This window comes from Caretta caretta, chromosome 16 (genome assembly GCF_965140235.1).
Source record: "Caretta caretta isolate rCarCar2 chromosome 16, rCarCar1.hap1, whole genome shotgun sequence".
Lineage (NCBI taxonomy): Eukaryota > Metazoa > Chordata > Testudines > Cheloniidae > Caretta > Caretta caretta.
Window position 1 is genome coordinate 13,519,203 of NC_134221.1, and position 15,947 is coordinate 13,535,149.

The 15,947-nt window shown below is 42.3% G+C and overlaps 1 protein-coding gene across 3 annotated transcripts in view; it reads left to right on the forward strand.

Annotated features, from left to right (window-relative positions):
• The window catches only part of NUP188 (nucleoporin 188), a 46,717-nt gene that overhangs the window by 13,731 nt on the left and 17,039 nt on the right, over positions 1–15,947 (forward strand). The window contains exons 12-28 of one of the 3 annotated variants that reach the window (XM_048822471.2): positions 472–561; positions 2,220–2,285; positions 3,386–3,505; positions 4,341–4,467; positions 4,629–4,784; positions 5,481–5,607; positions 6,058–6,145; positions 6,235–6,311; positions 6,819–6,933; positions 7,477–7,597; positions 7,794–7,860; positions 8,452–8,580; positions 10,680–10,736; positions 12,884–13,017; positions 13,726–13,832; positions 14,433–14,639; positions 15,239–15,408. In XM_048822471.2, the coding sequence (XP_048678428.2) occupies positions 472–561; positions 2,220–2,285; positions 3,386–3,505; positions 4,341–4,467; positions 4,629–4,784; positions 5,481–5,607; positions 6,058–6,145; positions 6,235–6,311; positions 6,819–6,933; positions 7,477–7,597; positions 7,794–7,860; positions 8,452–8,580; positions 10,680–10,736; positions 12,884–13,017; positions 13,726–13,832; positions 14,433–14,639; positions 15,239–15,408 (1,958 nt within the window). The remainder of the gene's footprint in view (positions 1–471; positions 562–2,219; positions 2,286–3,385; positions 3,506–4,340; positions 4,468–4,628; positions 4,785–5,480; positions 5,608–6,057; positions 6,146–6,234; positions 6,312–6,818; positions 6,934–7,476; positions 7,598–7,793; positions 7,861–8,451; positions 8,581–10,679; positions 10,737–12,883; positions 13,018–13,725; positions 13,833–14,432; positions 14,640–15,238; positions 15,409–15,947) is intronic. The other 2 variants (XM_048822473.2, XM_048822474.2) reach the window with 2 other exon arrangements.

Below are 15,947 nucleotides of genomic sequence, written 5' to 3' on the forward strand. Positions count from 1 at the left end.
ACCATTTTCCACAGTTTTAGCAGACACTGTCATTTACAAGAATAAACTATTCCAAAGCTCCAGTAGCTGTCAGTCAGCCATACACTGGTGGAAGGAGAGCCCTCCCATTTTTCTGACCATTGAGTGTTTCTTGATATGATTGTTTTGAAGAGGATTCTCGGCCGGGGTGGGGCGGGGCAGGGTGGCTTTAGACAGATTGACTCATAAAAATGTAGGTGGTTTTGTGTGGCACTTCACTACCTGCTGTCTTCCCATAGATACATGGGCTAGTGCCCGAGGTGGGGAGCTGTGAAGCTGGTGATCCACTCTCTTATATACCTGCAGAAAGGGACAGTGGCTCAGAGACACACGTCCATGATGTGCTAAGGAAACTGAGGGCTGTTGCATGTGTTCTGTAATGAACTATACCTGGTTCTTGAATAGGGTTTATAGTCTCCACCATCACTCACTCACCTGTCTTTTGCATTACAGTGTACTGCCAGCACAGCTTGCATGTGTATTTATGGGCTGCTTTCCTTTGTTCTGACCTCGCTGGAATTACATACGTTAGGCAATCAGCAGGTAAGTGTCAAAGGCTCATTGTGTCCCTTATCTTATTTATTATAACCTATCATAATCTAACATTCAAAAACTGGCCACCTGTACTCTGGGTGCAAATTCTGTGTTTGAGATTGTATCCACTGCACGATTTAGGTAGACCGTTCTGAAAGTGCGGCCCACTGTGTTTTACTCCAAATGCATAACACAAGCTTTATGGTTCTTCCAACTCTGAAAACGGTCAACATCTCTGCTGGGTACTGATTAAAGATACAGAGTAGTGTTTCTTACATTTTGATGGGCTAATGGTTTCAGAGCAAATGCTGGAGTATTGGTCAGAAGGAAATGGGGATAAGATATATCATAATGGCACTGAGCTCCTAGGGTGTGGAGGACAGTATACTCTCTATTACTTCCATAACAGATTTACCATATCCCATGCCAGTCAGTTCATTGGCAGTGAGTGTGGTTTTAGAGAGAGTTGATGTGTATTTGGGTAAAATTGGCTTGTGTATTTTCTCCTATTTAGCTTAGGGTGTGCAGTTCCAATTTAGGGAATGACTGTTGCCACACTGTTTGTAGTGGCTCACAACTGTGGGTGCCTGCCTCAGGGCTGAATGTCAAAAGCAGGACACAGACACCAAACTGGTGGTACGTTCTGTAATTAAATTACTTCAACTCAGTACCAAATGTGAACTCTTGGATCACTGTAACAGTCTTACAGTGAAGTCACAGACAATCTATCTTGCCACCCAGACAAACTGGACTTAGTGATATATGGTCACTTATGTAAAAAATCACAAATATCCAAGTTACTTCCAGTCCCCAGAGACCAGTCACTCACTCAGGTCAAGTTGCATTCTAGTTCTCACACCAAAGACAACGCTAGTAGCTAATTTTGTAGTAAACTAACTATAGGTTTATTGGTTAAGAAAAGGAAATGCATTACTGAGAGGCTAAAGCAGGTGAAATATATATTTAGGTGAGTGAGTCACAGTCTTTAATTCCAAATGGTGGTAGAGATGTAATAAACTGCTAGTTTCCCAAAAGTCTTTTCAGGTTACCCATATTGCTCTGGATCTCTGCATCAGGTACCATTCCCTGTCATAGTCCAAACGGTCTAGAGATCCCAGCTCTTTCCCTGAATCCATACTTACAGCTTCTTTTCACAGAAAATAAGCAGACACTGTGCTCTTTCTTTAATTGGTGGAGAGAGTCGAGTGCATTTAGAGTCTTTGATCTCTGATCATCACACACAATGACCACTTGCCTTCAAATGCACACAGATTAGTATTTTCCTGCTAAAGTTCTTCATCTGCATTACACAAAGCTTTTTTCTCATTTGATGGGTTATTTAATTACAGGAGTATATACAATGTAAATATTTGCTATTACATTGTAACAGGATGCAGATAAGTGAAAACAATACATGTAACATCCCATAGTTTCCATGAAGTGTAAACCTCAAATACATACTTATACAATTAAGAACCACTGTAATCTGCACTAATACACAAGTGAATGGCCTGGAAGTTTGGCATGAGCTCGCACTTGGTCTGCCAGCATCACAGATGTTACTGTTTTGAACCCTGGATTCCAAAGGAGGTGACAAGACTTGGTTTGGAAGGAAACTGTCAAGTATAAAGTAATTTTCATTTCTCCCCACCCCCTTTCCTTTGAAGGACATCATTGATTCAGCCTGTGAAGTTCTAGCGGCTTCCAGCATTCCCCAGCTCTTCTGGAGGACTGTGAGTACATTGGGACTTCTTTGGCCTTTCCTGCTTGCTTGCATACCCAGTTGAAATATGCCCTTTTAAGAAAGAAATGGGGTGTTGATATTGCCCTGGTTGTAGTTTCTAGCAGGGCTTGTAGAGCTAGTTTCCATTTGCATCTCTTATATGGCTTGCCCTTAGCCCCTCCCCCCATCCTGTTAAGGTACAGTCTGTGGCTGCACTGCTGATCCTGAAACAAGTTGTAATTTACATGGTAATTTAAGGTATGGCTGGGATTGTGTGGGTGAACATTTGCTTCCGATTGCAATCAGCTACAGGAGAATTAAATGCTAGAACAACACTGTGTGCTGATATTGCTCTTGTCACGGAAATGGCTGAGATGTAGTGGTGTCAGAGATTAAAAGTCAGTTTCCCTTGCATAAAACCTTTAATCATGCTTCATTACAGATTTGCTCATCCATTTCCATTTCACCTTCCTACATTATAACAGGTTTCAGAGGAACAGCCGTGTTAGTCTGTATTCGCAAAAAGAAAAGGAGTACTTGTGGCACCTTAGAGACTAACCAATTTATTTGAGCATGAGCTTTCGTGAGCTACAGCTTATATATATATATATAACATTATATATAACATTATAACAGGCACTCTCTCTCACCCAGGGTTATTAACACTAGTTGCGCATCACAGCAAAACTAAGGGCTGGAGTGATACTTTTGTTCATGCTTAATAGTAGGTGTATGTTCCATAGAGATGAAATTAGTGGTCTTTTGAATGGAGCCATTTGCTTAACGTTTAACAACAAGAGGCAGGAAATAGCGGAAACCAGGCATCTCTCATCGCCACCTGGCTCTGATGAGATTTACTGGGAATTTGCTTTGTTAATCTGAGAAGTTTAACTTTTCACTAAGGGTCAATGAATGATTCAAATAGTTGAATGTTGTTTTTTCTCTAAACCTTTGGATGCTAGGATTTGTAGATGCAACACGAATGTTCCAGCAGCAGGAGCTCTAAGCACATCCCTTGCTAAAGTTGCTTTGCTGCATTGACCCGGCAGAAGAATCATGTTGATCATTTTTTGTTTAGTAACAGTTTTTCTTTTGTCTCCCCACGGCCAGGAGCCAACCGCAGGTCTGGGTATTATCCTGGACAGTGTGTGTGGGATGTTCCCACATCTTCTTTCTCCTCTTCTGCAGCTGCTCAAAGCCCTTGTATCGGATAAATCTACTGCAAAAAAGGTATGGAACCCGGCCTGAAATCTGGCAGACAGTTTATATCTGCACAGAAAAGGAACATTGTGTCTGACCCTCTCCTTTTGCTTTGTACACACATCCAATCCTTGACGCCTTGGGTAACAACCATCAACCTTTTGGCCAAAGAGGTCTGGACAGGACTTTCTTCTGAGCCTGCCAGAAGGGTTGCTGTTGCATGATATAGGGCACACACTCTCTCTAGTACTGAACTTGCTGCCTTCATAGCACTGACAATCCTAGGGATCAAGATAATAGGAACTGAACCCAGGTCTCCCACGTGGCATTGTAGAGTAATGTTGCTTGGGCCTCAAACGTATTTTATGCTTTGTAACTACCTCCTGCTCTGATGATTAATAGGATGGTTCAGGGAGGCTAACACAAAAAACAAAGTTCTGAGTATAACTCAGTTGCTGTTTTATGACGTGCAATCAGTAGACAAGAGTTCCAAGTAATTTAGACACCAGATGATAAACTGGGGAAGCAAGGATTTCATTGCAACTTTATGGGAGCCACTTTGCCAGAACCCAAAACTGAAGCACTACTCATAGGTTGTGACAATTCCCTTGTGTCAGGATGCTATCTTTTAGTGCTTTACTTGTAATTAGTTCCTGTCTTCCTGATTCAGTAGTTCAGAGAGAAGTTATTTGGGCAATTCCATGGGGACAGGATGTTGGTATTTCTGCTTCAGTAAGAGTTGGCATGTTGGAAGGAGACTGTGCATTTCAAGTAAACTTACCTATCCCTAGAAATGGCCTGGCTTAATAGTTCCTTAGAACGCTCTAGTTCTCTAGCTGTATTCTGTAGTTCTCTCCGTTTGCAGGTGTACAGTTTCCTGGATAAAATGTCCTTCTACATTGAGTTGTACAAACACAAGCCTCCTGATGTGATCTCACATGAAGATGGCACCCTTTGGAGAAGGCAGGTGCCAAAGCTTCTCTATCCCCTGGGTAAGGAAATATGGTGGGTTCATTCACCCTTGGAACACTTTCAGATCTAGTCTTTTATTAACCAAATTGCTTACAGGTTTTAATTGTGAAGACTGGCTTCTTATCACATTCGGAAGCTCCTGACTTTGTTTTTGTTTCACTTTTTCCTCCCCCTCCCTTAGGGCTGGGCCAGACAAACCTACGAATACCTCAGGGAACAGTGGGTCAGGTGATGCTGGATGACCGGGCATACTTAGTACGATGGGAATATTCCTACAGCAGCTGGACATTGTTCACCTGCGAAATTGAGATGCTGCTCCATGTTGTATCGACAGCGGGTGAGGCAAGAGGGGAATTGGGGTGGATGTTATGGGGGAGAGAGGAGTGTGACGTATTAGTAACATTAACATAAGATGAAAAAAACCGAGTAATTTCAGTGGGATTGAAACGGGTCCTAGGCACATTCTCCACTTCCACTGGAACAGTCTGCCACTGAATGTTGCAGAAGGGCGTTGTGGCTGAGTCTAGCACCACATTGGTGACTGTGACAAGGGGAGGGAAGCAAATGCTAGAGAAGAGGAGTAAGGAGAACTGGAGAGATAGGAGGAGGAAGAAAGGAGAGAAAGAAAGTAGGAGAGAGAGGAGAGAGTCAAATACAGCAGGAGGTGGAAAGGTTTCATTTTTTGTATCATACTGCCTCCATAAACGATATCAGGAGGTGGTAAGCGCTTATAGGGAGCTGGGCATATTTAAGATGAGAGAAAAATGAGCATGAACCTTTTAAAATATTACCCCCCCTCACATTTCTGTCATTGGTCATTTGAGGGACATGGTCCCAGTTTAATCAATTACTGTATTGTACCCTGGAAAGTAGACGTTCCCTTCATTAGAGTTGCGGAGTAATCTGAGAAGTAACTTACTGAAGGTTAGGACCTCTCTTGTAGAGATCATAGTAGATCATCCAAGGAGTGGAGAGAGAGAGTAATGCTACTTTTGCATCTCTCCAGATTGTAATACTAGTTTTCTTTATCCAGATGTGATTCAGCACTGCCAGAGGGTCAAGCCAGTCATTGACCTGGTTCACAAGGTCATCAGCACTGATGTGTCGATAGCAGATTGTCTTCTGCCGATCACATCACGGATCTACATGCTGTTACAGAGGTAAGTAGCTGACTGGCAGTGACAGCTAAGGCACCCCTGAAGTTGCTAGAAATGGGAAAAATGGTCAACAACAAATTTTACCAAAGGCTATTTAGGAAGTCTGTCGCAGAGCTGGGATTAGAATTCTGGAGTTCCTGCCTTCATGTCCTGTGTTTAGACCACTAGACCACCTTGCCTACACACAACCGTTGTATTGCTTTAACTATAATGATATAACAGTACAACTCTCCCTAATGTGGATGCAATGGCACCTGATATAGCTATCCCTGAAGGGAAGGGGAATACTCTTTACCAGTATAAGGCACCTATATAACTGTGTCCACGCTATGGGTTGTACAGAGTTAACTATTTCCACAGAGAAATCACAACCTCTCTATACCAGTATAAAAACTGTGTAGACCAGATCTAAGTTCTGAAGATTTTATATATAATACTCTGGGTTTTTCCTAGGTTAACAAGTGTGATCTCTCCCCCAGTGGATGTTATTGCTTCTTGTGTCAATTGTTTGACTGTATTGGCTGCCCGCATGCCAGCTAAGGTGAGGGTATACCTTCTGATTTTTCTGAAATGGATGGAGATATAGATAGATATATATATAGATATATAAACTGCTCTCTCCTCTTCTAGGTTTGGACTGACCTTCACCACACGGGGTTCTTACCATTTGTTGCCAATCCAGTTTCCATTATGAGTCACATGATCAGGTAATTCAGTTTTCTCTTGTGCCTTTGCTTCCCTTGATGATATGCCATATGAGTAAGTGTTTCATTAGTGTGAATTCCAAACCTTCTAAAATCCAGACACCTAATGTTCCATTCTTACATAATAAACTGGAAAAATCCTTATTCTAAATTCAGTTCCACTGAATCACATGTGACTGTAAAGTGTTTGAGCTCCTTATATTTTCTATAAGTAGAAAATACTACATTTAGACACACCCTCTGATCATAAATGTGCTTAGCTTTGCAGCAGAAGCAAGATTAATCAGACATATAAAATACAAGATACTGCCCTTAAGGAGAAGTAAAATACTTCTTAAGTGCAAGGGTGATTTGTCCTGAGCTTGGTGAGTCATCTTTTCTCTACTCAGGATCATTCCCCCATGTGTATTAGTTAATGGGATCCCCCTTCCCACTGCACATGTGCGCACACCTCTCCATCATGCTTGGTTCCTATTGTACATACAATGCATGCTCTCACTCCTTCCACAGTGCAGAGGGAATGAATGCTGGGGGCTATGGAAACCTGTTGATGAGCGTGGAACAGCCTCAGGGCGAGTATGGTGTCACCATCTCCTTCCTACACTTGGTCACAACTCTTGTCCGTGTAAGTGTTTCTGCAGTGCTCCTACATTTTCAGGCAGCAATAGATTACTACGAGCTGATGAGGGTGAAGATGAGGTAAAGGTGTGTACTGAATGTATGAGGTTCCCTTGGGTGGGCCACCTCTGGTATGCACTTGACAACATACCCGCCTTTTGTGCTGAGGCTCCTGCTTTTCCCATGTTTTGGTCTTCCCAACAATCATCTTCAAGTTGCAAATTGCACTCGCTCCCCAATCAGGGTGGCGGGAGTGCTCAGTCTCTTCCAAATCCCATTAACATGGCTCTGTGTAAGCAGGAAAGGAAAGCTCTTTGCTGCTTTTCGTCTTCTAGAGATCCCTAACACCTCTGATCTTCACTTGCTTTGAGTGCAAGAGAATAGAAATTGCTCATAAACCTCTGTCCCCATGCTGCATTGCGCTGTACTGCTGGCAGAACTGTTCTGGCCCCTATTTCTGTCTTTGGAGTGTGAGCATTAAATGTCTTCCAACCAAAGATTTCACACCTTTGAATTAGAATCGGAACTGTAATGTTGCTGCTTTTTCTAGGGACAACTTGGCAGCACCCAGAGCCAAGGGCTAATGCCCTGCATTGTGTTTGTGCTGAAGGAAATGTTACCAAACTACCACAAATGGCGCTATCACTCCCATGGAGTCAGAGAACGAATTGGTAAGGATAGCTCTTCAAGGGAAGCAAAGTTGAACTCTGTCTAGAGAGAATGTGTCTTTCTCTGTTTTTTTTCCCTTTCATTATAAATGGCTCAGTGAGCACTTGGATTTATACTTTATAATGTAATGGTACCTATCTCTTCTGAGCTCAACAACTGTTCTCTCTGAAGACTAAATCCATTCTTCCTGCTTTTCAGGGTGCCTAATCCTGCAGCTCATCCATGCTATTCTGAATCTCTGCCCTGAAATGGATCCTCACAGCGGGTAAGGGGGAAGTGAATTTCATACATCACTATATATGCAACAGCCCCATTTACAGTGTAGAAGATCTCAGTCACTGTTCTTTTGTTTGCAACCTAGAATGTGAAATATTAAACTGGCAAGGGTATAGTGTGCTGCTTTGTAGTGTTGGTGCCCCCTTGCTTACGCTGAGCCCAGGGAAATGCAGAAAGGGGTGGGAGAGAGGGCAAACCCAGATGGTCATCCCCGCTGATGAGGGGAAGGAAACAGACTTAATTTTATATTGCTGCAGATGTGCACATTCCAGGGCCCATTAGACTGCCATCCACTTCTCTGGTTGGTGTGCCCACTCTGAGGGTTTGAACCTAACATATTGGAGAATGGGGGAGAGATGAAGTGAGGGAGTGGTATAGAATTTGGAAGAAGTTACTTTGTGTTCACTTTCATGGTGCATGGTGGATCAGTAGGACCTTTCTATCTTGCGCATTTCTAATGTGCTCATCCCTGTAGTGTTTGGGCTGATGCTGGCACTGATACATGCTGAGTGTATCAGATCAGGCAGAGAACCTTTCCTTTCATTCCTTGCTTTCCATTGTCTGTGTTCTTGTCTTGTAGCAGTGCTCCAAGCCTGCAGTCCTTATGCATCTTCAGCCTGGCCAACACGGAAGCAGGACAGGCTGTCATTAACATCATGGGCATCGGTGTGGACACCATTGATATGGTCATGGCCTCGCAGTCCTGTAGGTGAGTCGCATGTTCCACTCTTGCATGGAAAAAGCAGCTACAAATAATACTTGAAATGTGGCTTAACTGGGTTACATGTTGCTGGGACTCAGTGGAGCTGCCAGTCAGGGCAACCATCTCTGATCAAAATTCTGAAAAAATTACCAAGAACCTGCTGCTTATTCACAGCTTTCCGTTGCTGTGCTTATTCTCTTTTCAGAGTAACAGCCGTGTTAGTCTGTCTTTGCAAAAAGAAAAGGAGTACTTGTGGCACCTTAGAGACTAACCAATTTATTTGAGCATGAGCTTTCGTGAGCTACAGCTCACTTCTGAAGTGAGTTGTAGCTCACGAAAGCTCATGCTCAAATAAATTGGTTAGTCTCTAAGGTGCCACAAGTACTCCTTTTCTTATTCTCTTTGTATACGTTCCCTAATTCCTGCAGTTTCTTTTCATTTCTGATTTTGCTTAGCCTAACCGAGTATTGTACTGTGGAAATGAGATGTCGGTAAGCTTGATTGTTTCACACTTGCTTGTATAATGCTGTTATAAAGAAATCACTAGATTCAGCATATGAAAGTACCAAATGAAGTAAAAGGCAGGAAAATTATAGCAAAAGTTCCAATTTTCGTGCCTCCAAATCATGCCTGAGTCCAGTACAATCCACTAGTTTGATAAACTATTACAAAGCTTGAGTTGCAGTGTTAGAAAGTCCTTGTGGTTTCTTGATTAATCAGTTTCTTATATGTGGATTCCTGAAGGCAGTTCTGGGGCTGCTTCACAACTTAAACCTCCTCCCCAGCCAGTTATCAGGACAGTTACTGCTGAACACTTCAACAATGGTTAAATGCCTTTATTTATTAGTGTGTAACTGAAGGCCCTTCTGTGCTTTGAAAAACACTCTCTGGCCCTTAATAGTGTGCTCATGGGACCCACTTAGCCTTTCTGGTCTGGGACAGTTAACTCTTCAGATACTTTAACAAATCTGTTGGGGAAAGAGGGAACCTAGAACACAATGAAAACAAATAGAAATATTGAATTAGAGGTTTTTCACAGACTGATGCCACATGACTGCAGTACAGATAATCTGTAGTAGGGGCTTTCAGACTTCTTAGTCTGGACCTCAAGTGTGTGTGCGCACGCGCACAGAGGACACCTGCCCTTCCAATTGTGACCTTGTGGACCCCATCCTCTCCCGTTCATGATAGCATAAAATCTCTCATGAGTATAGCAGTTGCTTATGTGAAAAAGTAACATTAGGAAAGTATCTAAGCATTTTAGCTGCCTTTAATGTGGGTTGCCCTTTGTGAAGAAAGTTAATCAAGCTGCTTGCTTTGGCTCTTCGTTTCATCTGCCCATCCTGTCTGTTCTGCTCCTCCTGCCACCTGCCCCTCTGCACATACTGCTTTATCATGTAGTCCTCCTCTCCTCTGCACATTCAGGAAGAAAGGAAGAGAGCCAGAACTGTGTGGCTTGCTGTCTCTCCACTGATCACTAGCAACTGCTTCCCAGACCACCAGTGGTATTCAGAGGTCCTCAACTCTTTGGTCTGTCATAGAGACACATGACAGTGCTATCATTGGTTATTTCACAGTAGCTGTCTGATGCTGTCTCATCACCCTGTTTATACAGCTTGGCTCTTTTTCCCTAGCCAAGTTTGGTTTAGTCAAAAATAGTTTCTTAACAATAGTGTCCCAATAGTGTTCTCCCTTTCGTCTCCTTAATATGACCATCACTTATTTGTATGCAGTGTTGTTGTAGTTGTGTTGGTCCCAGGATATTAGGGGGACAAGGTGGGTGAAATAAGCTTTATTGGACCAACTTCTGTTGGTTAGAGAGACAAGCTTTTGAGCTTACACATAGCTATTTGGACAGTTACCCTACATCTGTATCAAAGGTAGCATGCATCAGCAGTTATGTGTGCTCCAGGGCCTTGTTTACCCATCTATGCCAAGGACATTTTAATCTTTTTGATACTCTTGCTTTTATACATTAGTCCTTGAATTGTCCTTGCTGTGCCTCTGTATTTCCCCTTTCCATGCTTCCTGTGACTTGCTTCTATAAAAATGAAGTAGCATGATCTTAGAAATTTTAGATTTATTTTACTTGTTTGGTCCAACAGTTATACTCACTCATTGGAGAATTTCAAGGGAATTGCACGCATTGCAGATTTGTGGAAGTAAGTGTAATGTTGTGCAAGCCAGAACCCCCCCACCCTTCCAAAAAACCCTTATGTTCAGATAACATGCAGTGTCTGACTTATGATGAAGACTAGCTCATCCTCTTGTCCCTGTGTATTATAGCCTTTGTAATACGTAAGATCACCCATAATTTGAAACATACATGACGTTGGCATGGTAGGATGGGTTAAGGATAAAGCATCCGTTTCAATTCTGAATTGCCTCCTTGTTTTCATGGAATTATCCAGACACAGTAATAACTCTATCGTTCAGATTGTAACAGCTGCCATTATAAGTCTGATCTTGAACTTGGCTCTGCTCTGTGTAACTTTCTGTAAATTTTCCTTTCTTCCTGAAATTTCTTCTCCATACTCTCTTTGCATAGTAGAATCTTTTAGCAAAGTTTTGAGGTTAGTTTCTTAGTTATGGGAGTCTGAAGAAATAAAGAAGGGGACTCAAAATTGTTACAACTTGTTTTGTCTTTTCATAACTGAAAAATGGGTTGGTCTGAAAACTTCACATTTGTTTTACATGCTAATTTTCAGTTAGAACTGACACACAAGACTGTTACTAACAAGCTGAAGTGGAAAAGCTCGTAATGACGAAGGGTCAGATTTTAAGGCTTTAAGTATAAGATGATTTCTGTGACAGGCTTTGTGGCAGTTGTAGGTAACATGGCATGTATCTGCAGAGTTTCATAAGAGGAACTAGTTAGGGATTTGAAGAGGTTATAAGCTCTGCCTGTTGCCTGAAGGAGATCTCAAGTAAATCACCACAGACAGCGGAGGAGTTGGGTCCTGTTACAGCAGGGGACCTTTGGTCCCTCTTTGTCCCAAACTAAGCAGCTCCTAAAGCAGCTGTCCAGCTCAGGGGAAATATTGGTCTTCATACTGAGATCCCATCTAGCCACCACCCAAAACTGTGTGACCCTACTTCCAGTTTCACTGTGAGACACTGAGTGACCCTCTGCCCCATGTATAGCAACCTCATCTTCCTATTTCCTTGCCATGACCATTCCCATCTTAACATGCCTGCTCACCCCTAAAGATAGGTTGTGATGAAAAGGGTTAGGAGGTTTTAAGGCTCATCCCTTCCACCTCTGCTTTGTTCCAGAACAAAAGGGAAGGGGGAGCCTGGACTTGTTAGGAGGAGGTGAGATCTGTTGGGAGATTGTGGCATTAATCTCTAAAAAGTTGGTCCCTAAACAGATGAACTTTAATAAGGGTTAAAAAGGTTAATAAAATTCAGAACCAGTTTTTTCTTTGTCTGACTGGTTTGGACTCCTTATAAGTGAGACTAATGGTAGAAACAGCCCCTTGCCAATTTGAACATCTACTGTGAAACCAAAGGCCATGTGGATCCTCTAACGTCCACTGATATAGACAGCAGAGTTTAGAACCTTGGGGAGTACAACAGTTACAAGAGACTTCTCATGCTGCATAAATGTGCTAACAGCCAGTGGAGGTTTCTGCTTTTAAAAAGCCATCATAGGAGAAAAAAATGTACTCTAAAGGGTGGGTTTATGTTTCATGCAGAAACAGGTGAAACTCTCATTGGAGGGTGAGCACGATATGGGGAGAGAGTTACTGTGGGTGGAGGAATCTTAACTTCAGATGTCTTTGCTTTCTAAAGTTTAGGTGAATTATGTCTCAACCTTAACTGTATTTCAACAACTTTTTTTTGTCTGATAAGTTTTTAGCTTAATTTTTGTTGGTTTTAATCTCCCTCCTCCTACTCCTCGGCAATAATGGACGACACAAGAGTTTTAAATTTTTTGGGTTATTGGATCTGTCTGAAAACTGCTTTTTGCACTCCTCAAACTTAAAAACTTATGAGCTAATTTAACTCCAACCTAGGTAAGAAGTAAAATCACAGTTATGCACCCCAAAGACAAGGGTTTAGAACAGAAACACTCTCAGGCCCTTGTGCTACTATTATAAACTCAAGATTGGTTCTGCAGTAGTTTTTTGCATTATATTGCAACAGTTACATGATAAGTGAGAGTAAGTGGAGTTCTCTTACAACCTTTGCTCTTGCATGATAGGACCACAGGATACTGAATTTGCTATTTGAATACTGTACAGCTCATTAGCATCATTTGAGTTGATTTTAATGTATTCCTTTTGGTTTCTGTTTGGCAACACAGCGATGAGTCACTGGGCCAGGGCCAGCTGCTGATCCAGACAGTAAAGCTGGCATTCTCGGTCACCAATAACGTCATCCGGTTGAAATCCCCTTCTAGCGTGGTATCCCCACTAGAACAGGCACTTACTCAGCATGGTATGTACCTCTTTGTTGGCCAGCCCAGGCAGTAGTGTCTGTCCCTCGCACACAGATAATGTGTAACTTGCTAACACTAGATTGAGGTATGACTTCTCTGAACAGAGCAGTTCTCATCCAGCGTACTTGTGAGGGGAGGGTGCCAGAGGGCATTCTCCTCCTCCAAGGGATTAGCCAAAGGACATCATTCCCTATAATGTGGACTAGGCTAACAGGTTTTCCCCTTGCATTATACCTTTACGGAACCCTCTTATGCAGTGATGCTGGGTATATGACACTGGGCCCACTTTTGGGAGGGTAGCAGAATTGTTTTTCTCTTGCTCTTCATCCGCTAGGATCTTGGTGGCACTGATGCTTCTGGTTCTTTGCAGTTCTGAGAGCAGTGTGGAAGCTTTGGACTATATTAACATTGTTGGCTCACCAGGACTGCTTTCAAATAGCCACCTACTGTTATTTTCACTTCTTTTGTTTACTGCTTTCTAACATGAGACAGTGCTGAACAGTATGGTAAAGCAGCTGCCAGTAGTACCTATGGCCAGATCCATCTGTTGTCCTCTTGGAAAGCTGAATTCATTCCCTCTCACTCCCTTTCCACTCTAGTATAGAGTACAATGCTGCTACTGATAGTTGCTGAATAGTCTCTCTCGAAGAGCCTTCATAGGAGACTATTCCAGTTTCTCACCTGTGATTTAATTGTGTTCTCACCAGGTGCTCATGGGAACAATCTGATTGCTGTCTTAGCCAAATATATCTACCACAAACACGACCCAGCACTGCCACGCCTTGCCATCCAGCTGCTCAAACGACTCGCTACGGTAAAACTAGTTTCTCACAAGCGCTTTCCCATGCTTTCCCTTTACGTTGCTTCCATCACTTAAACTGTCTCCAATGACCCTCCAAGATACAACCTGTGAGTGTTCTTGCTTTGAGATTTCCAACCTTGTCAAAAAGGCACCTATATTAACAGTTATCTAGGGACCCTGTATTAAGACTTATTCTTTACCTATTGGACTAACACTTTTTGGTTGTTAAAATCTGAAAGCGCCTCTGGGTTTTATTTAAGCATTTAAATATTGTAATTTTGGGGGTATTTATTTTAACATGTCTCAACCCAAATCTATGTAGCTGTCTGTCTTTCTTCTTAGGTTTTGCCCCTTTCCTTGTGAAATAGACAAGGAATGGAGCAGAATTCCTAAAGAGGCAACCAAAACTCAGAACAATTTGACAATTTTCTATATGTTCCATTAAAATCAAAATTATTTCTTGATTTCCTCTCTCCCACGTCCCTGCACTCAAGGGTGAGAATTTTCTTGTTTTCAGTTTCAAACAAATATCACAAGCCTCATTTATATATTGAGAGGAAGCATCATAGCGTTTATCAACATTTTTTTTAGTGTGTTTCTTCCCTTTTGCAGGTGGCTCCAATGTCTGTTTACGCCTGCCTGGGGAGTGATGCTGCTGCCATTCGTGATGCCTTTTTGACCCGCCTGCAGAGTAAGATTGAGGATATGCGCATTAAAGTCATGATCCTGGAGTTCCTCACTGTTGCTGTAGAGACACAGCCGGGGCTCATTGAGCTCTTCCTGAACCTGGAAGTGAAAGATGGGAGTGATGGGTCAAAGGTAAAACAACAAGTGTCTACATAGGAATATCCTGTTACTCCAGTAAACCCTTATCTTTTCATGTGGCTTGGAGCTTTCCTGGCTTTGTTCCTTATTTTAGTAAAGATCTCTAAGGCTTTACTTTGTCCTCAGTATGAGTGTCTTTGTCATACACCCCGAGGTGCCTGACAAGATATTGAACATTGGTTTTAATGCTGTGTTGCCTGATTCTGTGATGAGAACCTTATGACCTTCTGATCAATTGGCAAGAGGTTCCCTTCGACCAAAGAGAAATCTTCCTGTGTTCTCCAATGACTATGCAAGCACATCCTGTTTCAGTATGCTATTTAATTGCACCTACAAAATATACAGGAAAGTAAAGCTTTTTTTCTTCCCTTTGAAGTAATCTACTTATAAAAATAATTTATTCCGCTCTTCACTGTCTTTTTAGCAATTCCTCATAGGCATTATATATTACATGTATGTGCATATGAAACACACACCTATACCATGTGCTCAAGCTTTACTTCCTTGTGTATTTTGTCGGTGGAATTAAATAGCATACTGAAACAGGAAGTGGTTGGATGTAGATGTCTCTCATTTTCTCCTTCTTGCTTTAGGAATTCAGCTTAGGGGAATGGAGTTGCCTCCAAGTGGTCTTGGAACTGATAGACTCCAAACAGCAGGAAAGATACTGGTGCCCTCCCCTCTTGCACCGGGCCGCCATTGCATTCCTTCATGCCCTGTGGCAGGACCGTCGGGATAGTGCCATGCTGGTCCTGAGGACCAAGTGAGTCATTGCTTTTCTATGTTTCAGAGATGTGGCCTGTATTCCTTGTTTCTAGTATATAACTTTGGCTGTTTTCAAAATGCATTTTCTTTGAATGGGCTCAGTTTACCAAGCTCTCCAGATTGCTCTGTATGACTGCCGTGTCCTCAGCATTTACCATACCGCCAAACTTTGTGTCATTGGCAAATTTTATCAGCAGTGATTTCATATTTATTTCCAGATCATTGATGAAGATTTTGAATAGCATCGGGCCTAGTACCATTCACAGGCTGATTGAGAATGGGCTGTTTTAAACTCTATTTCAGTGAATAGAAATAAACATATCCCACCAGTTCTGACAAGTTGGAGGATGCCTTTTAACTGTAACTTAAATACTGGGTGGTCAGACTCAGAGTCTTCTAAGCTAATAGCTGATTAGACCTCTTCCTCCAGTCTCCTGGTAACCTGCTTTGCAGGCAAAACATTGGGGAAAAATTCAGTAGTTAGGGATGTTTATGTTAGGGAAAAATTAAACTTTCAGTTGTGAAGCACATGTGCAC